General features: G+C 35.6%; 1 protein-coding gene across 1 annotated transcript in view; it reads right to left on the bottom strand.

Moving 5' to 3' along the window:
• SAMSN1 (SAM domain, SH3 domain and nuclear localization signals 1) overlaps positions 1 to 24,071 on the bottom strand; it is a 144,335-nt gene extending 120,264 nt beyond the window's left edge. The window contains 2 exon segments of the mRNA XM_069472448.1: positions 18,390 to 18,518; positions 24,045 to 24,071. Of these exon segments, the coding sequence (XP_069328549.1) occupies positions 18,390 to 18,518; positions 24,045 to 24,068 (153 nt within the window). The 5' untranslated portion in view covers positions 24,069 to 24,071.
• Between the last annotated feature and the right edge of the window lie 2,180 nt (positions 24,072 to 26,251).

The following is a 26,251-nucleotide window of genomic DNA, read 5'->3' as shown; positions in this document are numbered from 1 at the left end:
ACTCCACCGTGTATTTTAGTAATGTGTCATAGAATCTTGTCTTGAGTTTTTATTTTTTTCTTCTTTTGTCTTTGTAACTTCGAGAAAGAAGGATGCTTCCTTTATTAACTAGAGCTCACACCTTATTTTAATAAAAACAGGTCTTTTAAATAAAAACATGCAATTAAATCCTCACAACCTCAACCTTCCACAACAACCCACCAAATCCAAGGGAAGAGATACATACCAGGGTATGCTAATTACATTATATGGTACCTTCTTTTGAGAAAGATGGAAAGTAGCCTATCATGGTACCCTGAGGGTGTTGAAACACATCTCTGATTCATCTGACCTTTTTCTTCAGAGCAACTGACTGTTGTGTAAAATCCCTTACACTTTTGGGGAAAGATTATGTCACCACATCTTTCACCATCCTTGAAGGAACTTAAACAGCCCCCAGGCACCTTTAAGAACACTTCAGCGTCTCTATCTTTCATCCACTCCGTGATTTAGAAAACATTTACTAAACACTGAGCATCTACTACATGATAGGCCACAGATCATGGAGAGGTTTATTTGTTTGGCATGGTAGAAATTCATGTGTGAAAGAAATTTGTGACCAATATTTCACTTACGGAGAAAAACACAAACGCTAAGGCTAGGAAGAATGGTGAGTAAAAATCAGAAAAAGGAAAGTTGGTTCTATTATTCAAATGGTTAATAGTGCCAGTCTAAGCACAGTCAAATCCATGATGACCTTTCCTATACATAGCGATTGAGGGGGCCATTTCTCTAAGCCTTGTTTTTTTTGTATCAAGATTTAACTGTCAGAGGACAATTTAAATTTTCTACTTTTCCAGTTATTGAACAGAGCTTCAGCGAAACCCTACATGCCAAAACAATCAGTTCCTGAACTTGAGAAATACGTTTGCCAAATTTGAAATGCCTGTGGATCAACCAGAGGATGCTGCTAGCAGAGAAGTAAGGGGAGAAGACTGACATGAGCTATCAACAGGCCTTTGAGGGCCGGGCGCGGTGGCTCAGGCCTGTAATCCTAGCACTCTGGGAGGCCGAGGCGGGTGGATCATTTGAGCTGAGGAGTTCGAAACCAGCCTGAGCAAAAGCAAGACCGCATCTCTACTAAAAATAATAGAAAGAAGTTATATGGACATCTAAAAATATATATAGAAAAAATTAGCTGGGCATGGTGGTGCATGCCTGTAGTCCCAGCTACTCAGGAGGCTAAGGCAGGAGGATCACTTGAGCCCAGGAGTTTTAGGTTGCTGTGAGCTGGCTGATGCCATGGCACTCTAGCCTGGACAACAGAGTGAGACTCTGTCTCAAGAAAAAAAACAAAACAAACAAAAAAAACCAGGCCTTTGAGGACTTAATGGTCAGATTGACCACTCCTTCCATTCTCTGTTTTGTCATCATATGTCCTAAGACTACCCCATCTCTATTCAAAGTCTTTTAATGAAATTATTTAGGTCTTGGGCCAGATGTTTCTAAACGTTAGACCAGAAGGTAATTATGTTCCTTTCACCACAATCAGCAGCCACATACATTTAACCAGCTTTGTGACGGATGTCAGAAAAGAAGATAGCCATCCACCCTTGTAGTAAAGTTTCCCTGTCTTAAATAGTTGGAACTCACTAGGAAGGCGCAAGCTCCATGTTCACACAGTCCATACAGTCTGGGCCAACTATGTCTCAATAGTCAGAATCCGTTGTCCTGAGTCTCATTAATTTTTCATACAGGTTTAGATAGATCTCACAGGATTACAGATCTTTCACTCTTCAAAATAGACACTACACTTTGTGAGAATAGAGAGAAAGGGTGTCTAGTCTAGAGTTAGTCAGTATAAAAGGTAGATTTGCAATAAGGAAGATGGGAAACATTAGATATCTTTTGTATTTTTAATCATTCAAATTACAGTACTTTTGAATCAATTTATTATATCAGTATTTCATTGTCTTTGCTCTCAAAGAAATTAATTCAAAACGTCTCATGAAATTTATGTGCAATGGAATGCAAGTGTTTGAATCAGGGAACACAGAGTATTTATTATTCAAGTGTGGTTTCTTGTTTCACCTGAGTGAAGCCTTTGTTAATACTTAAAGTCGGGTGCTGGACCCACATGAAGCTGGTTAAATACTTGTGACTGCTGATTATGGTGAAAGGCACACAGTTAGCTTCTGGGTTGAGGTTCGGAGACATTTGGACCAAAACTGAAAGTATTTCATAAGACTATGGATAGAGATCGGTTATTTTTAGAATATGCATTGTCATAACATCCTCTAGGGACTATCCACTTTGCTCTGTTTTACTGGAATTGGAGTCATCTAAATTTTGCTTATAATGAATCAGTCTAGATTTGGGGATCTTTTGTTAATGAACCTTCTTGTAGTGAATACTTTGGAAAAAATGTTGAGCTAAAACTTCTTTGTAATCTCTATTAAGATGAAAGAGTTAATGTAGTTCTCCTTAGGCAACGTGCTTCCTGCAAGGAAGCCAAGCACATTAAATGCGGATCTGAAGTGTGATTATATGAGGAAAAAGGATTATTTAAACAGGCCAACATCTACTTAGTTAGAATAATAGGTCTGTTCCCTGGGTGTTGCCTAGTTGTAGATTACTGCTAAACTGGTTAAGCAATTTTTAGTATTGCTTGTACCAGACTCAAAGCAGCTGTGGAAAATGTAAACTGCTTTCAATTCTGACTGCTGCTTACATAAGCAGACTGTCACGTATGTTGGAGTTCAGACCCTGGGTTCTTTATTCCTAGAGGGGCAAGTCAAACAAAGACTACACACGGCTTTATTTTTAGAACTACAACTGTGTGTGTGTGCATGTGGGTGTGTGCTCATGTGTGTTATACTCAGAACTCCAAAAGAAAGACACCATTTCAGAGAGTTAATGAAATAATTCTGTCTAGTCCATTAATTTGACATGTGCCATAAATACCATGTAAAACTTATTCCTGTTAGCCTTCATTTCATTATCCCCTAAATCAAGCACTAATCATTGGTCTTACCTTTCATTCACTAGGGAGTTTGTGTCTTAATTTAATTTTTACCCCTGGCAATTGTTGGAAAAATAATAAATGAAATGTAGGTAAAGTATTATAAATGGACCAACAGAAAGTAAAGAATATGTCCAATCTGTGTTATTTTTAATGTGAATAAGGGTAGGCTCCAGGAGTAAAACATTTCCATATACTATGAAATTAGGTCAAATTTTTAAAAAACAGAAATGGAGAAAGAAATGTGCCTTAAAAGAAGAGATAAATTTTATATATCAAATACCATATTTCTCTTCTCATGTAGTGGTTACAGATGACTGTCCTTTGAGGTTGAGTCTAATATGTGCCTGTTTCTTGCACGACTGGTTTTTAAATCTTATTTTCAAATCACAAAGTCAAAAGGAAAAATGAAGTGAGTATGTCAGGAGCTGTTTTTGCCTAACTAATGGAAATGTGAAAAGTGTTTCTTCACTACAGAAAATTGATTGGCAGTAATTGTGTAAATACCATAGTGAATTTTTAAGACTATAGAGCTGATGTGATCTGAGCTTTGATTTGCAAAGCTCAAAATGGTAAATTGACTTATCCAGGGTCATGCCTACAGTGCTTTACCTTGATTAAATGTTGATTGCTTTTTGTAAAATTCTAATATATTCCCTTGGAATTGTACAATTCATTCCTTCCTTCCTATATTCACATTACAGTCAATAAACACTTATTGAGCACCTACTATGTACCAGACACTATTGTAGGGGAGAAAATATTTCTTTCCTCACCCATCGTAAGGTTCATGGCTGATACTCCTATGACAAAAGACAGATTAACAAGAGAAAAGGTACACATTTATTTAATAAAAAACTTATGTGGCACAGGGGCCTTTGGAAATGAAGAACCAAATAAAGATCCCGGAAAAACTGTGTATTTTTATGGAAAGTTGTGTAGAAGTATGATTAAAGGGCAAAAGGGTATGTCTAATGGTAATACACTGGAGGGGACTTAGCAAGCCTGTGTGCTCAGATTCTTTTTGGCCTCTCTGGATCACATTCCTTCCCTCTGAGTATACAGTGGAATACCTGTCACCTGAGGGTCTTCAGGGAAGGAGAGAAGGAGAAGTTCAGAGAGTGACCTTCCTAGGTTTTATGGCAGGCTTCAGGGAAAAAGGGGTGAGAGGAATTCTAATTTCCACAGCCTGCTTCAAGGGAGAAAGGGGCAAGGGGAATTTGTTTCTATGGTCCACTTTAGGAGGAAAGGGGCTGCTTCTGTGGTTTTCTTAATTTTCTTCAGCTTAAGATACTCAGTGTGCCAGGGTGCCATATTTTGAGGTAGCATTTCCTGTACTCCATCACTGTTTTAGATACAAATGATTAGAACTGAAGTGGTCTTTCTCTCAATTACTTATCTCCAATGACTGTTGATCTCAGGAATGTATTGATTCCATTTTCTTAACTTTGAAGGTTAAATGAGCTAATGTCTATAAAATCATTACTTGATGCTAAATACATTGAAGATACTTATAGATGAAGTTATTTCTCATTAATAAGTTATTTCTCACTAACACATAGAATTCTGATATTGTGGAAAGAGTTGAACATAAATGTAAACACACAGATACATGTATAACATACATATAACTTCCCACTAAAGTAAGCTAATTCAATTTTATTTTGTTCAATTCATTATCTTGCAAGAATAAGATTATTAACTTGCATAACTAAAATGGTTTTATTAACATTAAAATACAATAATTTTAATCAAACATGTCGTCTAATCATACTTCTGCACATCCAAACTGAATGAATGTGTTTCTGGACATTTCTAAGTTCCCTCTGTTTCAACAAAGTCCCTGCAGATGTTTGAAAAAGGCATGGCAGTTGATAGAAGTTTCTTATTTTTAAGTCTAATAGACATCTGGCAAAGAGAATGATTATGCTGCTTCAAAGTTGACAACGTAGACTAATTTTGCATTATACCTAAAGCTACTAGGGAGATGAAAAAATTTAAATCCAGCTATCAGCTCTGTTCTCAAAACAAGGAAGAGATTAATGTGATGGGATAACAAATAATCACGAATGTAAAGGATTCCTACCACCCGTGAGCTCCTCTGCCTTGCCTATACACCTGACTGCAAATGTGTGGAGAAAATACCATAATGGAGAAGCATTTTAAGTTATGGAACAGATCACATGGCAAAGGAGAATGTTGGTAAATGTACCTAATCTGAGCCCAGTTGGTTCAAGCAAGTTGCTAAGAATGACAAGGTTTAAATTCCTTTTCTAATTTCTTGATTTTACACATTTGCAAAATAATAATGGTGGAACACTCATACAGTATTAAGCACAGTGCTAAAGGCTTTACGTGTGGTAATTCATTTAATCCTCACAACATTCCTATGAGGTTGATACAACTATGTTCAATTTATAAATGATTAAACTGAGACACAGAGCAGTCAATCTTCTTGCCTAAGCTGGCATAACGAGTAAGTGATAGAACTTGAATTTTTTGCATGGTGTCTTCACTACTGAATGATACTACTATGCTTGACTGCATAGGTACAGAATCCACCTGTCATCTAGATCAGAGATTTCACAAGTAAGCATTATTGGCCAGAAGAAAGATCAGCTACAAAATTGCAGAGAAAAATGTGTTATAATACTCTATGTCACTACTAAATAAACAACTCAGAAGGAACACACTTCTCAGAGCACTAATACTAATAATTTAGTACTATTTGAAAACAACTGTGTAGATAGCACATTGATGTGTTTTAAAGGCATTAATCGTCTTGTGGATGCCATAATCATCATCAACGAATGTCCAGTAATTTATGGCAAATCATTTAATTAAAAGTGGGAACTTCAGGAATCAATGAATTTAGATGACACCCTGCACATTAGAGACCCCCAAGTATATTACTGTAATAATGTTATGGTTCTCAGGGAAAACAGATTTCATCCCCCCATGAGAATGACATGAAGAAGAAAAAGCAATGGTCATCTCATCCAATTGGAAAAAGTAGACTTTCTTGCCAGCCTGTCCAGTTCCTGTTTTGGAGTAACAACCCCACACAATAATGAATTCTGGTTTCCCTAAGAGGGTGATGTACAGCACATGGTCTCTCATCTCAGGGCAGATCATATAGTTTGTGGTGCCCGGAGAGTGCACAGGGACAATATCTAATCCATGAGGAACAGAGCTTGTAAATTACATATGAACTTTGCCATTTGTCTATTTGTGTGCTAAGTGAGCTTTCTATCAATCTTGAAGTAACAAACTCTTCTCACAGCACTATAAATTTCCAGGTTGGCAAAACGGAAATGGGATGGTTATTTACATAATAAAAGATTTTTCCTTTTCAAAAAGATTCCCTTCTGGATTTCTTGAAACAGAGAGCTGTCTTAAGTATCCATAAACATGTTGTGATTTATGAAATTATATTTATACAAGGTTTTAAAAAACAAAATGAACAATTAATGTTTATTAAGTGTCATATTCCCTTCCACTTGTATCATTATCTTATTTAATTCTCATAGCCACAAATGAAACAAGAGCAAGCCAAACAAACCTGCAGGAAGTGTGATAGGAAATCAGATGATAAAAATATCAAATTCCAACCTTAAAATGGAACAACACTGAACCAGTATGGCAGAACCTGGCTTGCTCTCACAAGTATACTACTAAACTGGGCAAGATCCAAGGACCTTCTCAGAGCTGTGGTCAGGTGTCCACATCTATGGAATGAAGGTTGGTAAACAAGAACTTTAAAATCCCTTCCAGTAAAAACAATCCATGGTTCCTGATCTATAGTATTTCAATCTGAAGTTAGTAGTGACAACAAAAACCTTTCAATAGAAAATTAAATTGGGAATGGACTTTTGATTTACAGCTTTTTTTTAAAAAAGTGATTAAAGAGATAACCATGCCTTTCATTAGATTCAATTAGTAATTGTATCACAAACCTAGAAAATAAGAAAGAGAATAGAACATAATTAACCTTAATCTATTGATTTCATTTTATTTTAACATAAGTTTCTATTTACAGGAGGAAAATAATGATAACCACCAAAATGTGTTCATATATGAATTGGTGGCAGAAGAATATCTCTATGTGATCATAGATATTAACATAATGGAGAAAGACTAAAAATGAAAGAAAAGTGCAGTCCTTTTAATGAACACAATCTATACACATTTTTATAGTTGGTTTATTGTGAGTCATTGTACAATCTGGAAATCAAAAAAAAAAAAAAAACGATTGTTTTGACATTGACTCATCTTATTCATAACTTGATGAAGACCTAGCTGATAGGATGCCATTGTTAATCTCATTTTCTTCCTTTAGTATCTATGTTATTAACAGATATGTCAATGCTGATGCTAACATAAGATAGAACAAAAAACTCCCGATTTTATTAAATAATAGTTTGGAGCCAAGTAAGAAATGCAGTTAAGTGGTTAGAATACCAACCTGGGAGTCACCTATTTTGACTTCTCCATTACTCACCTATTCTAAGATGACATGTCACATTTCAATGTGTCCATTTATCCATTTATAAAGCACTAGACTCTAAGTGCTTTTTAAGACCTTTTGTGAAAGGTGCTAGGACACTGTGCAATAATGTCTTAATGACCTCCCTGTCACCATTTTTAAATCTAGTTCTTCTTGTTTTAAGCCCAGCTTAAATCTCATCTTCTCCATTAAACATGTACTGTTAAATCACAAACCACACTTACATTCTTAGAGTTAACACCTATTATTGATCATTTACCTTGTGCCAGCCATCCCGCTAATAACGTGAAATACATTGTCACTTTTTATTCTCACATGATGGTCAAGAGGTAACAAATAGTTTCCTCATTTTATGGGAGATGAAACAAGGACTTAAAAAGTTTAAGAGATTTGTCCAAGATCACATAGCTGGTACATTTCAAATCTGGGATGTTCGAATCTTTGTTTGATCCTCTCAAATTCTGTGCTCCTGATTACTATATTATACTATTTTTTGGAATTCGTTCTGAAAATTCTTGTAGAAGTTGGGCTTGATACCCATAGTAAAGACTTTAATCACATAGTCACTTATGTTACTCTCTAGATATTTGGGGTATACATATTTCTTGCTGAAGTGGATATCTGTGTCATTTATTGATCTTAAAATCAATGTGTAGAAGGAGGAGGAAGAAGAGGAGCAGAAGAAAAAAGTGAAGGAGGAGGAAAGAAGAAAGGAAGGAAGGACATCCTCTAACTTCCCTTGTCACTAGTAATAAGCTGTATTGTTTAGGTCCCATCCATCACATATGCCAATGTAAGACACTGATGCAAAACTGACTAACATGGGGAGAAGGCAAGGTATGAGCATCAATTTTTAACATAAAAATCTCAGCAGAGACAGTGTGGCTCTGGAGCCTGCCACTGTGGTGGTAGCTTCTGAACTTGGCTACTTCCTTCTCATGGTAGCAGCAGCAACTCTCATACATGGCTGGATTTGTAGGGTGCTTCTCAGAGTAATTCCTGCAAGCTTAGAGTACATGTCTTCAGATTCCAACAATTCTGACCTCTCTGTAACCTATAGTATATTCCTTTCTGTTTAAATTATCTAGCATGGACTTGGTTATCTTCAAATAACCCTGATCAATATCTCCCCATATTAATTTTAGTTCCTATATTAGTTATCTCTTGTACAAAAATCATTCCAAAACTGAATGGCTTAGAACAATTCACATTTATGATCTCATAGTTTCTGTGGGTCAAGACTATGGGCATGAATTAGATGGGCTGTCTGTTTCATGGTCTCTCATAGGGTTGTAATCAATTTTGGGCCCAAAAGTCTAAGATCTCATCTGAAGTTTCAGCTGGGGAAAGGATCCTCTTGCAAGCAAACTTAATGATCATTGGCAGCGTTCAATTTTATGAAGGCTGTTGGGCTGAAGGCCTTCCTTGCTGACTGTAGACTGAATGCTGCTCCCAGTTCCTTACCATGGGCCTTTTCCACATGGCATCTTGCTTCATTATAATGTGCAAGCCAGCAAGGCAATAGAGATAGTCTGCTAGCAAGTCTTTTGTAACCTAATCACAGAAATGACTTTTTATCATCCTTGCCATATTCTATTGGAATCAAGTCACCTTTAGGGGTGAGGATTATACAAGGACGTAAATACCAGAAGGAAGATATGACAGTAAATTTTATGTGTCATCACAGCCAGGCCATAGGACCCAGATATTTAATAAATCACCAGTCTAGATGTCACTGTGAAGGTATATTTTAGATAAGATTAAAATCTAAATCATTAGACTTCCAGTAAAGTAGATCATCCTCCATAATGTAGGTGGTCCTCATTCAATCAGCTGAAGGCCTTAAGACAAAAAGACTGTGGTGCCCCAAGGAAGAAGGAATTTACCTTCAGACTAGCTTGAGACTGCAGTTGCAACACCAACTCTTCTGTGGGTCTCCTACCTGCCAGCTTGCCCTACAAATTTCAGACTTGCTATCCTCCACAACTGTTTAAGCCAATTCCTTAAAATGAATCTCTGTCTATATGTGCGCGCGTGCACACACACACACACACACACACGTCCTTATCAGTTCTGCTTCTCTAAAGATCCCTAACTAATATAGTGAGGTTCCTTAGAGGCCATCAGAGAATTCTGCCTTTTGTAGTACCAAAAGGAAGATAATAGTGTTTAATGTTAGACACCACCTTCCTTCCAAAAAAACTTAAATGTATTCAAATGTATTCATGGAACCATTTTAGAACAACAAGGGCCTTAAAAAAAATCTGGTCTAGCCCTTTTATTTTATAGAGGTGGCAACTAAGTTCCAGATCAGGTAATCTCTTAATCAGTTCTATTCAGGAAACAAGCCAGAGCGAGAACTCAGTTTTCTTTCTTAATGTTCACATTATTGTTCCATAAATTATCCTAAGTTGAAAGATGAGAATTGTACCTGGTGGCCTAAAGCTGATTATAGTGAAGGAAAATCTTCATGGACAAATGAAGCAGGGTAGTTCTTACTTTGAGTTGTTCTTCCCATAGCGGGTAATGGCTTTGTGCTGGTGGCCCCTGTCCTCCAACCCAGACTCCTTAATGATCAATGGCGGCTGGCTGGGGTCATGGGTGCTGCCAGTGACTATGAAATAGAGCAAAACTAACTGGCCATAAGGGGCTTAAACCCTTGACCTTGGCCTCATTAGTGCTGAGCTCTAACCAACTGTTAGGTATGCATTGTATTGTTTGTCTTTGAAACTATGCTTGAATCTGCTATATTACTCTCTCATTAACATGTGGTAGCTGGGAACAATTTAGTTGATTTCTCCAGTGCTTTTTATCAGTGCAGCATGTTGATGAGTGAGTATATAAAAAATTGAAAAGGAAAAGAAAATCCTGATGAGCAAATATCACTATGATAGATTTTCTTGTTTACAGCTGTCTACAGGTGGTGGGAAATCTAAGGCTGAATTGGCAAACATTACACTAAACCTAGTGTTTGAGGCAATTTCTGGAGATTAAAATCTCAGGTTTCTAATGCACATCAACAATAAATCCTGTTGCTGCTTCTTGTCCAGCCTGGAAAAAAAATCAATACTTTTAAGGTAAGGAGTGTTGATTACAGATTATTTTGAGCAGTTATTTTAAAACGACATTCAAGCTCAAGTGAGAGTTTGACTTAAAGTCATTTAATCAAGGGTATTAAATTAAAAGATCACTCTTCCCCAGTGTGATAGTTTGCAGAAGGAAGGGAAATGATCATTAACATGCACTATGCCAGGTGCTTAACATGTGTTATAACACTTTCTCCTCACTACAAACCAAGACATAGACATTTTTATCCATATTCTATTGCTCAGAAAGCTTAGGGTCAGAGAAGTTCAATAACATTTCCAAAGACATACAGTTCCCAGTCTGGGAGCAGAAATAAAATTCAAGTCTATTAACTTCATTGCTCATTCCAAGTTTTTTCTGCTATGTCCTCTAGGTATCAGATTATATTCAGCACATATAAGGTTGAGTTCTTTCTCCTACTGTTTTCTCTCCTCCTCACTTCTTGTCTCCCAAAAACCTACTCTCCCATTCATCCCTCTCCTAGTCTCTCTCACTCTTGTGTACATGTTCATGAATCTTTCTCTCTCTCTCACACACACACACACATACACACACTTGTGGCAGAGATCAAAGAACAAGACTAGTGTTTGGGAAGCCAAAACTCCAGCCTTGACTCCATCTGTCACTGCAGTCAAGACACTAATCTCGGCCGGGCGCGGTGGCTCACGCCTGTAATCCTAGCACTCTGGGAGGCCGAGGTGGGCGGATCGTTTGAGCTCAGGAGTTCGAGACCAGCCTGAGCAAGAGCGAGACCCCATCTCTACTAAAAATAGAAAGAAATTATATGGACAGCTAAAAATATATATAGAAAAAATTAGCCGGGCATGGTGGCACATGCCTGTAGTCCCAGCTACTCGGGAGGCTGAGACAGGAGGATCGCTTGAGCTCAGGAGTTTGAGGTTGCTGTGAGCTAGGCTAACGCCACGGCACTCACTCTAGCCTGGGCAACAGAGTGAGACTCTGTCTCAAAAAAAAAAAAAAAAAAAAGACACTAATCTCAGCTTCCTCATTGGTAAACACCTGTTCCCTACCACCTTATCTCTTTTTAAAAGCATGGAACTAAATATTTATTATCAAATATTATTATGCTTTCACATCTATGCTCTTTCTAAAAGTATATACTTAAATCCTTATCATCAAGTATTTTTATGATTTAATATCTATACATCCCTAAATGAAGTGGAAAATTGATACTACCTGGTGACTTTGGCACCTGAATACCATCAGCAGTTTCAAGCCCCTAATCCTACCTTGTCCAACATGGAAGCCATCCGTACCCTCATGTTGCTATTGAGCACTTAATATGTGGCTGATTAAAATTTAGGGACTAAATTTTAATTTAATTTCATTTTAATTTTAAAACCAACAATGTGTAAAAAATACACAATTTTTATTGTTTCACTAGGACTGATTTCACTTTAGCCACTGAAACTTCAGCATCTAGATTGAGATGTGCTAAGTATAAAATACACACCAGATTTCAAAGTTTCATAATAGTTTAAAAACAAGAATATAAAATATCTCACTGATTTTATATTACTTATGAAATGATAATATTTTGGATATCTTAAATACAATTAATTATTAAAGTTAATATCACATTTTTAAACAATTTTATAGTGACTACTAGAATATATGAAATTGAATATGTGGGTCACATTATATTTCTAATAAACATGGCTGCTGTAACCAACTTTTGCAATGCAATAGGGACAAAGTGGGGTTTGGATCCTGTTTGTGTCTTCAGGTGATCTGAAGTCCAGCTGCTATTGAGAATGACTGCCAGAAGCTGCAGCAAAGACTTTTGTGTAGCACCTCTTTGTTTATAATTTATTTTCTATTAATAATACAATGGTATTAATAGTCTTGCCTTTTTGGTCATCCTCCTCTATCTTAACTGAAAATAAAAACAAAAAGTGTTAATTTATTAACACTTTACAAGACCCAAGTTTTGCAGGGGAGTTGTTATATACAACTCATTTTAAATGTTAGCATAAAACTGTGAATCTGGGGTAGGGATGATACAAATTATTTTCTCTAGAGACAAAGGAGAGCTGCCTTTAGAAAGTCAGCCATCCTTCATTCCCATTGCAGAAGAGTTTCAGTGGTGAAAGGGCACTGTTTTTAGTTTGTTCTTACTTTTTCAAAATGGTGATGCCAATATAATAAGGATTAAAATACTCTGGGAGGGAAGGTGGTGGACCTAGTAGACTGGACACTTAAAAACATGTCCCCAGCTCCCCTCTGCTGTGTCCTCCTCTATGCAAAGGCTGGAAAGTTGAAAACCACATTCCACGAGTTCCCTCAAAGCTTGGATGACAGACAAGATTTATATTTGGCAGAACATGTACATTCCTGTGAAATTCGGAAGGTGGGATGTGAAAGTGGAGGTCACATCTAGTAGCCATGTCAAAAGAACTGAGTGAAATTTCATTTTTACCTAATATATTTAATATATCTCAAGTATTAGCATTTCAACAAATAATCAATATAAAATTATTAACAAGCTATTTTACACTATTTTTTGATATGAAGTCTTTAAAATATGGTATATATTTTACACTTACTTGCCATCTGCATTTGAAGCAGACACATTTCAAGGTCTAGGGCAGGGGTTAACAAACTTTTTCTGTGAAAAGCCAGATAGAATTATTCTAGGTTTATGGGCAACAGACAGTTTCTTTTGCATTCTATTGTTTCCTTTATTTTTGTTTTTGTTTCTAAACAAATTTTTAAAAATGTAAAAGCCATTCTTAGCTCATAGTCGGTGCAACTACAGGATGCCTCAGGCTGTAATTTGAAATCCCTGTTCTAGAGATGAAACATCAGCCCTTCTGATAGTTCTCCAACTTCTGTGCTAAACCCTTCCTGCTTACATTAGCAGGAATGGATTCTGTTCTCCACAATTTAAGTCAGCTGAATTTATACAAAGGATTATTCTCCTCATTCTGCAGTGGAAGGAAATTGAGGTTCCAAGAATTCAAGCAGCCTTCCAAGGTCATATAGCTGGTAAGTGACAGAGCGAGAATGAGAATTCATATCTGTCCACCTCCAAAGCTCATACTTTTAGACACTGCATCATTGGCTCTCCATTATTATTAAGACTTTCTGTAGCTTGAGTAATGAACCTTCACTAACCCATTCATTTAGCTTATAAATATTTACTGAATGACCACTATATGCAAGACATAGATAATAAGAACATTGCCTCTGACACACATTTAAGCACATTTTTGAAAAGGCTCAAATTTCTTATCAATTTAGTTTATTAAATACAAAATGAAGTGGAAAATTGACAACTATTTGCTTACTTCAATCAACATAGACAGTAAACCAGATAATTCAGGCTTGATCCAGTTAACCCCAAATTGGCAGAGAGAAAAATATTTTGTGTTCTCTGTGTTAGTCCATTTTGTGCTGCTATAACAAAATACCCGAGACTGGGTAATTTATAACAAACAGAATTTATTGGTTCACAGTTCTGGAAGCTGGGAAGTCCAAGATTAAGGCGCTACATCTAGTGAGGGCCTTCTTACTGTATCATCCCATGGCAGAAGGCAGAAGAGAAAGAGAGGACAAAAGAGAGAGAGCAAGAGAGGGACGAACTTGTTCTTACAACAAAACCACTTTCATGATAGCGACATTAATCCATTCGTGAGGGCTCCCTTACGACTTAATCACCTCTTAAAGGTCCCACCTCTCAACATTGTTGCACTGGGGATTAAGTCTGTAACATATGAACTTGGGAGGACACATTCAAACCATAGCATTCTCACTCTTTTTCTAATTCAAGATACATTATTATCTTCAGACATAATAAGGTGGCACAGAATCAAGCAGTTACAGCTTACATTAAACTGATGTAATAATGAATAGCCAATCTTTAGTTAGGCTAGTATGTTATTACATTTTCTTTCAGCACATTTATTTATTTGTATGATTGCTCACTCTATAAAACTTTTACCCACTGTATTTTGTCAGTAGTCCTCCAAAATTCTATGGCTTTGCTAATATACTACAAGTGAATCACTTAATTATTCTTCTTTTAAAAATTTAATAAAGTCCCATTTTTAAGCTGATTCTTCTTTGGACCAGTTCTCCATTACTAACCCTTCCTTAAATTGCAATTAGACTACAAACTGGAGATTTATGATGTTCCTCATTTAAAACCCCAAAATAAACTTCTTCACCTTGACTACCAACACCTCTACTACCTTCATTGTGCAATTGGTCTACACTCGATCATATCCTTTGAGATTCTAAATGATCTTATGTTCATCTATGGAACTACCTACTATTTGTATCCAAATAGTAAAATTCCTAATATGTGTGGTATATGTATACCATGGAGTTCTACTCAGCCACAAAAAACAATGGTGATCTAGCACCTCTTGTATTATCCTGGATAGAGCTGGAGCCCATTCTACTAAGTGAAGGATCACAAGAATGGAAAAACAAGCACTACAGGTACTCACCATAAAATTGGTATTAAGTGATCAACACTTATGTGCATATTTAGTAGTAACATTTGTATCAGGTTGGGCAGGTGCGAGGGGGGAGGAAGGCATGGGTATATTCACACCTAATGGGTGTGTTGCACACTGTCTGGGGGATGGACACGCTTGAAGCTCTGACTTGGATGGGGCAAAGGCAATATATGTAACCTAAACATTTGTACCCCCCCTTAATATGCTGAAATAAAAAAACACAATAAAATATTTCATAAGGGAAGCAAAAAGGCCAAGAATTTTCCTATTATTTTGGTATTTTTTGAATTCATGTGGCAAATGATGTTATTTTTATTATGGGCTATAGCTTCCACTGTAACTAGATGTGTTGTCAGATTGGTTTCAGAAATTTAGAAATGTGTTCCAGTAGATGTGTTGTCAGATTGGTTTTAGAAATTTTGAGAGTACCTCTCTTCTCTGGAAAGATTACAAATACATTTGAGCTGAGAATTGAGAGCTTGTAGCATGACTCTTATTAACTTTACAGTCTTCATAGTATTTCTAGAGAACAAGTCCAGATAGAATAATCTTTTTCTGATACTGTCAAGACTGGTTCAAAACTTTTTTCCCTTAAATTAGGAGTGGGGAAAGGAAATGCAAATACCAGGAGGAAAAAAAATACATTCTTTAGAGGCTTAGAGGGAAATTTAGGAAAGCTCTTACCAATAACTACAGACACTAAGAAAGCAGATAATTAAAATCTTTAATTTTACTATTAAAAGACTGAATTCATCTTATCCAAGCTGTGAAATGATTTCATAAGGAATATAATAAGTATCAATAATAATTTGATAAGATTAGTATAATTCGACAATTAAATGGTAGACTCAATGGTTGAGCTAAATTTTCAGTATGTATATATTCATATATATATGCATATATTTTTAATTAAATGCTGAAACATATTACAGAGAGAGAGCTATAACAACTTAAATCATGTTTCTATTATTCTCATCTACTTTTGCAAGATAAGTGAAGTTTGAAAAAATTCTAGTAAACTAGTTGGCCTTGAACTTGTTTATTTTTCATGCATACTTATTCAATTTACATATTTAAGGAAACATCTTCAAGATTTTTAGCCAATTTTTCTTTTAAATTATAGGGTGAAAATGCTTACAAACATTTCACAAGGTCAACTGACACCCTCTATTTAAATGGTTTATCTCTCTCACATGAATATGCACAATATATTATTGCCTTTTCTTATGCATGTCTGCCAACATCAACATCCTATGGATATTGAAAAAGGTGTAGGCCGGGCGCGGTGGCTCACGCCTGTAATCCTAGCACTCTGGGAGGCCGAGGCGGGTGGATTGCTCAAGGTCAGGAGTTCGAGACCAGCCTGAGCGAGACCCCGTCTCTGCTAAAAATAGAAAGACATTATATGGACAACTAAAAATCTATATAGAAAAAAAAAATTAGCCGGGCATAGTGGCGCATGCCTGTAGTCCCAGCTACTCGGGAGGCTGAGGCAGTAGGATCGCTTAAGCCGAGGAGTCTGAGGTTGCTGTGAGCTAAGCTGACGCCACGGCACTCACTCTAGCCTGGGCAACAAAGTGAGACTCTGTCTCAACAAAAAAAAAAAAAAAAAAAAAAAAAAAAAAGGTGTAGAGTTGAAGAAAGAGTTTCCACTGCTTTAAAAATATTTTTGAGTTAATTTCTACTTTACAGAGACTTATTAAACTTGTTCACTAACATTGCTTTCTAGTTGCTGTAAGCTTCTGGGAAACAGAAACTTTTTTAAGCTATGAAAATAAGCAGTTTTCAATGTACCCAAAGAACAAAATAGGTACGTGTGAAGGTAGGTGCAAAACTTAAAAGTGCTTTGCTGTAACCCTTTCTTAGAGTAAAAAAGATCTGGATTAGACTCCTGGCTCATCTTCCTTTTAAGTAGACAAGTTATTCACCTTTCTCAACATTTCTAAACCTCTCTAAAATTACTGTGAGAATAAACATAATAATTTCACATATACACATTAACTAGTGTAGTGGCTTACAAAAAAGAAGGGATTGAATAAATGATAGCTAATATTGATTGTTTGCATCACTATCAGGGAAAAATGTGATTAGAAGGGCAGGAGGTAATATAAATCTTTAAGTATAATGAAGTTCTTTATTTGCAGTAGGCATAGGCTGTTTTGTATTGTCCTAAGCCACAATAGAAACGAAGTAAGTTTATTAGCATGGCATTACGGATGACTTTTGAACAACACAGGGGTCAGGGGATGCCGAACCCCTACATTGTCGAAAACTTGTGTATAACTTTCACTTCCCAGAAACTTAATACTAGTAACCTATTGTTCACCAGAAGCCTTACCAGAAACATAAATAGTATATTAACACACATTTTGTATGTTACATACATTATATACTGTATTCTTATAGTAATGTAAGCTAGAGAAAAGAAAATGTTATTTAGAAAATCAGAAGGAAGAGAAATATATTTATTATTTCTTAAGTGTAAGTGGATCATCATAAATATCTTCATCCTTGTGGCCTTCAGGTTGAGTAGGCTGAGAAGGAGAAGGAAGAGGAGGGGTTGGTCGTCCTGTCTCAGTGGTGGCAGAGGCAGAATAAAAATCTGTGGTATAAGTGAACTCATGCAATTCAAATTCGTGTTGTTCAGGGGTCAACTATGTTTTAAATACAGTGCAATTGACTAGGAGTTAGAACAGCTGGCACTGTTAAATGGGGACAGGGACAATTTTGCATAGTGCAGAGTACTGTGTGTCTAGTAATTTTAAAGATAATTCACAAAAATGATTTGCATTTAAATTCTGTAACACTCACATTTTGTAAGCCGATGGTGTGTTTCCATAAATTCAAGAAACAGTTTAGTAAAGTGGTTAGAGCACAGGCTTTGAAAGCAGCCAGTAATGTGGCTGGAGTCAGCACTTGAGATAATTAATCATTAAATATTCAGATATTGCAAGCCTATAGTTGAATCATCAGTTAAAAGTGGCCATGGTGGGAGTATTTTCACCAACGAAATTGACAAATGCTACACTCCTCATGTAGGAAATGTATAATTATTTTTATGTCATACGATTGCTTTGAATATTGAGTTAACTTGTATAATTACCTAATAAATACTCAGTAAATGATGGTTCATATTAATAAGCCAAAATCATAAGGGAGACAACAATGAAGAGAAAATCAGAAATTAAAAGTAAAGGAAAAACTTTCCAAAATAGTGGATTTTTGCTGTATTAACAAGTATTATTGAGCAAGTGATTGTAAATACATGACAGAGAAGAAATCCATTCAAATCATTTGCCTCACTCACCATGAAGAGATTGTTGTGTGCTTGTTCACTCTCTTCAAAGGGAGAGAGAGAACCTGCTGTACCAGAGATGCTCTCTTGGTTAGCTTGTTGCTCTGGGATTGGTTCATATAAGTTATCCATAGAGCCCTCCTAAAATAGAGAGATTTATGAGTGAAGAAATAACAGGATAACAATTGTCCTTGAAAAGGCACCTAATATATCTTCCACCTTTATATAGTACCACATCTAAATTTTCCTGGGCGCAGAGATGAAGAGTTATATGGTATGCTAATTTTCAACAGGGAATAGCACCATAAAGAAAGGCACTCTCACCAGTTCTTACAGAGCCTGGAATTTAAACCAGATTGTAAATGTTGGGAAGGCATGAACAAAATGATGGGATTCCTCAGGAAGCATGATTGAGACATCAAGTTCAAAGTCTAAATAAAGCCCTACTGGAGACACTGATAAACTGTTTGACATAGCTTTTAGTCACATGTGTGTCTTTAATTAGTACCACATTCTTGTATAAGAAACACAATCTGCTGTACTTTAGCTTTCTGAATTGTAAAATAGCAGTTTCATTCACCTTACAGAAGAGCTGTAAGGATAAAATGAATATGATGTGTGCCTTCAAATAGCAAAAGTATTTTGTAAGTAGAGTCAAGGGATTAACATTAATGTTTAGAATATTTATGCTAATGAATAATATAGTTTATGTAGTTTCATCATTTTATGGGATAATGAATTTAAAAATGTGTGAGTTTGGGTTTTAAACTATTGTGAACTATATTGTAACTTTTCTTGTATTTAGAGCACAAACTTATTAACTGAATTGATGTGTTTGTTTTCCTTTGTTAGACAGAATTGGTCTACTTATGGCATCATCTAGAAGCAGTGTTAAAGGAGAGACATATATAATTTGTATATCGAAACTTTTTAGACATATTAACTGATGGTGCTGATAATGGTGCCATCAATGAAGGTCTCCCAGATTATGAAAAAGGCTTCTTTCTTAAAATGATTTTTAAAATGTAGTGCAGTATATTGCATCAAAACTGTTCTCATCTTTAAAAAGGTATTTTATTAAGCAAAGTAAAGATTGAATGCATTGTCTGCTTTAAGAACTTCCAGCAAATATGCTTCGCAATTTTCTAGTTTAAGTACATCTTGTTCCAAATACATGACAAATTATTGGGAAAACTATAAAGACCTAAGTAAGATATGGGTGCTGTAAAATACATAAATATGTAGGAAAACCCAAAACCTAACAGAAACATAAAGTAGTGAGTAAAACCAAAACTTGGGGCCTATTAAGAAACAGGCAGCATTGACCAGATCTTAAGCCTGTGTGGGGTAGCATGAAGTAGATGTCCTCCATGTAGGGGGAATTCCATGATGAAATCCAGGGCCTATAGCAACACTCACAGCTATAAAAGGAGGAAGTAAACAGCTTCTGTCAACACCTACTAGGGCTTTGCTTATGGGCCAGAAAAGCAAAATTAAACAACACAGTCAACAATATGGGATATGAGATAAATTACCACTGGTTCAGTGGCTAAATCAGTAATATACCATATATCAGCTTTTAGTGAGAACTCTGGACAAGAAATGTAAGCCCTGGTTTTAAATTCAAGCATCAAAAGACTTGAGATTTATGCCTCACAAGTAGATGAAGAAATGTGAAAAGTAAAGAAGCCGGGGTGGGGGTTAGGGGAATAGAGAGAGAGAGAGAGATGTCATTCCAAATTAGCCAAAACACACGAAGAGATCAAATGTTGAGAAGGACAGCCAACGGAATTGACAATCTGAAAATAAAACTATTTCATTCCAGATTAAATTAAAATCATAAAACAGATGGAGAGATAATTTAAGAAAGAATATTTATGATCTTCACAGAGCTAAATGAAAAAGTAATATCTGATTAAAAATAAATAATTTATGATGAAATCAAAACAGACAGAAATGAAACAGGAACCACTAAATAGAAACAAAAACCAAATAATTAAAAAGTGTTGAGAATGAATAATATAATAACAGAAATCTGTATTAAATAATCAAAAATTGAAATGAACTCTCACCCTCTCATAAGAGAGAATTACAAAATGTTGACAAGTTCAGCCAAAGTGCAGCATAGAAAGATAAATAGAAAACACAAGAAACATGCAGGTAAATGTGTGGAGGGTAAAGTGGGGAGAGATGACAATATAAGACTAATAGGAATTCTAGAAAAGAAAATTTTGGAATTTTCTTGTGTATGCAAGAATACAATGGATAAATTTTACTTATTAATATAGTTTTAAAATCCTGAATAAAATGTCAACAGAATTAAATCTAATAGTATATATAAAAATACATTATTACCAATCAACGTTTAATATAGGAATGTAAGAATGTATCAGAATTTAATTATATATAAAAATATTACAAACAAAGTTTATCTCAATAAATATTCTAAGGCATTTAAAAATTTTAACATTTATACACGGAAAAAAACTTAGCAAATTGGGAAAAGATAGGAATTTCTTAACCTGATTCATGTTATTTAACAAAAATCTTGATAAGTCTGAATGAAAAGTAATTACATGTGCATTAAAGGTATGACTAAGATGACTACAATCATAGCATTCTTGCTTGTCAATGTTGTAAAAGAGAAAGAAGTTGAGAATAGTACAATTGCTAAAGAAGAGAAATATTTATAGATTATTTGCATAGAAAATCTGAGAAAACCACAGACTGCCAGAACTTTTTTAATTCAGCAAAATTATTTATTTCATATTAATATATCTAAAATGAATAATGTATCTATAAATCATCAAAAAAAAAAAACCCTTGGAAAAAATATTTACAATGACAGCCAAAATTCTTAAAGCCGTAGCAATAAACTTAACAAAAATGTGCAAGAATTTTGTAGAGAAAATTATAAAACATCATTAAAGGCCATGAAAGAATTGAATAAATGAAGAGCTACAAATGTTTGTGGATGAGAGGACACAACACCATAATAAAGTCAATTTCCCCTTAAAATGATGTTTAACATTCAAATCCATTTTAATCAAAATCCCATCAAAGATTTTCACATAATTTGAAAATATTTACTAAATTTATATAAAAGAGCAAAGACTTAAAATGTCCAAATTTTGAAGACGGACAAGCAAAGGGTGTTCTTCTGAGTAAAATATCTACTTGGCATTAGAATTATTTCAGTTCATTTTCAAAGAACAAGTAAAAGGAAAGGAGCAGAGATAAACCAATGGAATAAAATAGAAAATCCAAATAAAGATAGAGACAGCATTCAAATCACTGAAGAAATGGTACAGGAATAATTGATTTGTAACCTCATGGGTTACAAAGTCATGTTAAACTCAATAACTAAATGATGAGCTTAACAAGAAAATCACCTTGCTTCAAATGAGCAAGCTTTCTAAAAGCCTCATTGCCACGTAAAACTCTAAGAAAAATTGTGGAGTCAGAGTGGCATATATAAAAGGGTATTTCTGCCTCCCTTTTAAAAGATAGATCCCATTTCAAGTTTATAGATCCAAAATAATAGCAATCACCTTTAATGGATTATTTATAGTATCCTTGGTTCAAAACGGATAGTTCATTAAGTTTCTGCCTTTATATTTCTCTTAAAAATCCCATTTACTAAAAGATTTACAATTTCCCCTTACACTTAAATAAAAGAATGTTTAACTCTTTCATTCTTTCTTTAGTGGTAATCTTTATGTGATACTTAATATTTAAGATCACGTTTCCCAGAGATTTAAAGGTCAGTATATTTACATACACTTTCCTTTTTTTAATTCAGTAATCTTTCTTGCCACTAAATCAGTGGTTTTTATTCTCTTTTCTTAAATGTGATGTCCCATATGTTCACATTCCTACAGTCACAGAAAAAATATGTTTTGGATTATGCATAAATTCCTGGCAAAAGCTATAATCTCACCCCTTTTTCACAGCTCATAACAGTACAGTAGAGTGTCATAACACCCTGGTTGAGAAACCACATGCTAAATTATTTTACTTATTTACTCCACGAAAAGGAACAAAACACACCTAAAATAGTTTTCATTTCTTTTGAAGTACTTCGTGTACATTTTCTTATTAAAGCAATTAATTTCATAGCACATAAACTTTGGTATGTTTCAACAAAATAGTCCAGCATTCATGATGGTTCAGTTCAGTCTAATCAAATATGTTTCTGAGCACGTATGTAACGTCTTAAGGACAACTTTAAAAGATGGAAAAGAGTTACAGTCATGTAGAGTCCATGAGCCAAGACTTGAAAGCCCTCCTTTTTGAGTATGTGTGCTCTTCTGTACATCACAGAGAAAGACAATCAAACTCATTATATGGTTAAATGTCTTTAGTGGAAGGATTACAAAAGTATGCCATGCTATGCTGAACCATGTTATGTTATAGAAACATTAGCATACTGATTATATTACCATTCAAAATGATTTTAAAATACAATCATTTTTGATGCTACCCTGCCTATTTCCATGGTAAATATATTCATATAAGCCACATATAGCTCTTTTAGATCAACTTGAAAAGAATGCACAATACCACTTCAATCACCTGAAATGAGATTTCTCCAGTCAGATTTATATGGAACAAAGCAAAGTTGAGAGCTGGCAGTTATTTTGTAAATTGGACTATATAGGCAAACCGAACTCGATGATTCAGCCTCTCACAACTCACAATTCCATTTTATTTTTCAAGATGCTCTAAGATTAAATCCCTTATCTTGGCTTAAAATGCCTCCTGTTTAGGTATTGCAATTCTAATTTTATGTCAGCACCATCTCTACTGCTTATGTTAATCTTATTTGCAATTTGGAAAGAAAACAAACATCAAAAGTAGACCATTTTATTTTCCCAAATGAGAGGGATCTCCCATCGACATCTTGAAAAACCAATGAATAGGCATAATGCCCTGCTGTAAACACAGATAGAAATGAATAAAATTATTTTTGAAATCCATTTTTAAGCATTGGCAGATGGTCACAATTGCAGGTTAGAGTTATAAAATATTTCTAGATCTATGACTACCTGATAACTTTCACTGATCCACTTTGGGCTAAAGAAAAAAAAGTAAGAATGTAAAAAAGAATTTGAGAGGTGCTTATACCCTTGAGTAAGCACATCTCCAGGACTGGATTAATCTATTGTACCTTGCATTTACAGTGCAGTGTAACTCAGAAAACTATCTCCATGGAAGTTTAACCAAGCCAACATTGAATGGAATTCATTACTCAAACAACAAAGAAGAAATTTTGATTACTGGGATGTCTCAAAGCAAAGTAAATAACATAAAGGCTGCATATTTTGCAAAAATTTTTCTCATACTCATAACAAATAGAAGAAAATTTTTCGCAAATACTTTTCACAGAAGATTATACTTAGAAATTCAGCATCACTGTGTTAAATAACTAGTAATTGTTGTAGATAAATATTTTTTTAAATAACTTGCCTTTGAATAGAGTTGGCTTAAGCACTTTAATGAAAGCATCCTTTCTCTCTGTTCTTTTTGATGTGAACTTTCTTATGAGATGCTAAATGTATTAATATCATCTCATAGGAAGTTTAGCGTATACACTAATTTCATTTCTTTTATCTAACACAATAAAATAAAAATGAGAATATAAATCATGAAAATAAAGAAACTTACCAGTGAAATGCAGAAAAGATTCATTTTGATAAGGCTTCAGTCCCTTGTTGCTGTGCTTTAAAGAATACGATTGCCCCTGTTGCTCTCTCTTGCTTCCACAGCTGTTTGGCCAGTTCTCAAGGGAGATTATTACAAAGTAAAATCCCTGCCATAATCCAGGGGATTTGGAGACCATTATCAAATAATATAGGTCTTTATTGAACAAACAATTTCCTAAATTGATGAAGAACCCTGACTAATAAAATGAGAGAATGAGACTTACCACGATCTGTGTAAATAGATTTCAAAGGTAGCAATGATATTCCTAAAATCTTCAGGGAAAATGCAGTGAAAACAACCATAGGCCTAGCTAACTAAATTGAAAATTTGAAGTAAACCCTGAAGAAAATGTCATGCTTCAATATTAAAATACCATCTTCCCTTTAAATATGGTAGATCAAGGTTTTATCTTATGTTCCTCTCCACCTCCCATTCCTCTCTCTTCTTGTATCTAATAACAAAATGTTTGATTCTTCACATGACAAAATACAAAGGTAAGCACATTTTTATGGTGGCAAAATATACATAACATAAAATTGGACCATTTTAATCATTATAAGGGTACAGTTTCATAGCAGTACGTACATTCACATTGTTGTGCAACCACTACCACCATTCATCTCCAGAATATTTTCACCTTTCTTAACTGAAACTCTTTACCCATTAAACACTAATTCCCTATTTCCCCTGCTCCTCAGGCCCTGGCAATTATCATTCCACTTTCTGACTCTATAAATTTGAGTACTCTAATATATATATATATATATATATAAGGAATCATAAAATATTTATCCTTTTGTGGCTGGCTTATTTCACTTAGCATAAGGTTTTCAAGACGCATCCATATTGTAGCATGTGCTAGATTTTCTTTCCTTTTTAAGGCTGAGTAATGTCCCATTTTATGTACATGCCACATTTTGCTTACCCAATGTCTGTTGAGAAATACTTGGGTTGCTTATATCTTTCAGCTATTGTGAATAATGCTATAATGAACATGGATGTACAAATATTTGTTTGAGTCCCTGTTTTCAGTTCTTTTGGGTACATACCCAGAAGTGAAGTTGTTGGATCACATGGTAATTCTATGAGGGACTTCAAAAATTTCATGGAATAATGGAATTAAACAATAAAAATGTAAACTATTTCACAACATAAGCTCCAACAAGTTCAAGACACTTTTGTGGCTGACCAGAAACATCAGCTGCCAGATCATCTCAGAGAGAAAGAAAAGTTTTAGATGAAAAAGAAAAAAATAAACAAACATAGATCAGGAGTAATTCAAAGGGAAAAGTGCCAGAACCTACAAGCAATTCCATGGGAAGAAGTTGCAGAGCAGAACAAGAAGGAGCAAAATATCAGCAGAGATCAACCCCCAAGAAGCTTGGAATCCACCAAAAAGAGTAGGTGGAGGGGTTTTTTCTCCCTCCCTCACATCTCCAGCAGTCAGCAGGCTCCCAAGCTACTGGAGAGAATTTCTACCCTCATAAGCCCAAAAGCTGCAGCCAGTGAGCTGGGAGCTTCTTGAGGACAGGCTGCCAGCCCCCTAGGGGTCACTTCCCATCACCACAGTCCTAAGCTGAGATGGCAGGCATCATAGTGTTTCTCCACTCACTGTACACCTTTGTCCTCCCCAGGGAGCTTCAACTCCTCAGTTTTTGTTTTGCTTGTTCCCACACAAACATTTCCCAACTGTGGCTCATACTGAGGGAGCCACAGAGACCAGTGGGTCATGGGGGATCTGCATGACCCCAGATTCTGGACATTCTGGGTGGGCTACCTTCTAGAGAGAAGGACAGAGATGACCAGAGTGCTAGCTTTCCTCCTTTCAGACTCTTTTCTTCCTGTTTCCTTCCCCTGCCCCTAGCTTCCAAGAGACATGATTGAGCCAGGGCTCTCATGAGTGGCTGTTTCCCCACTGGTGGTGCATCCACCACACTAAGGCTTCCACAGAGAACAGGGCTCAAACCTTTCCTCTTAAAGACCTTCAAAAAACTAAAGGACTGTGAGTTCCCTGCTCACCAGCCCTCCCTGGTGCTACTTGCCTGACTGCTTCATCAGAGCAGGGTACACCCCAAAGCAAAGGGACATCAAACCTGCTTGTGTACCTCATAGGCAACTTGGGACCAGCACGCTTCTCCCTGGAAAGGTCAGGGATTGATCTTTAGGGA

The sequence above is a fragment of the Eulemur rufifrons genome, chromosome 7 (genome assembly GCF_041146395.1).
Source record: "Eulemur rufifrons isolate Redbay chromosome 7, OSU_ERuf_1, whole genome shotgun sequence".
Classification (NCBI taxonomy): Eukaryota; Metazoa; Chordata; class Mammalia; order Primates; family Lemuridae; genus Eulemur; species Eulemur rufifrons.
This window is presented reverse-complemented; position numbering and strand designations above follow the sequence as displayed.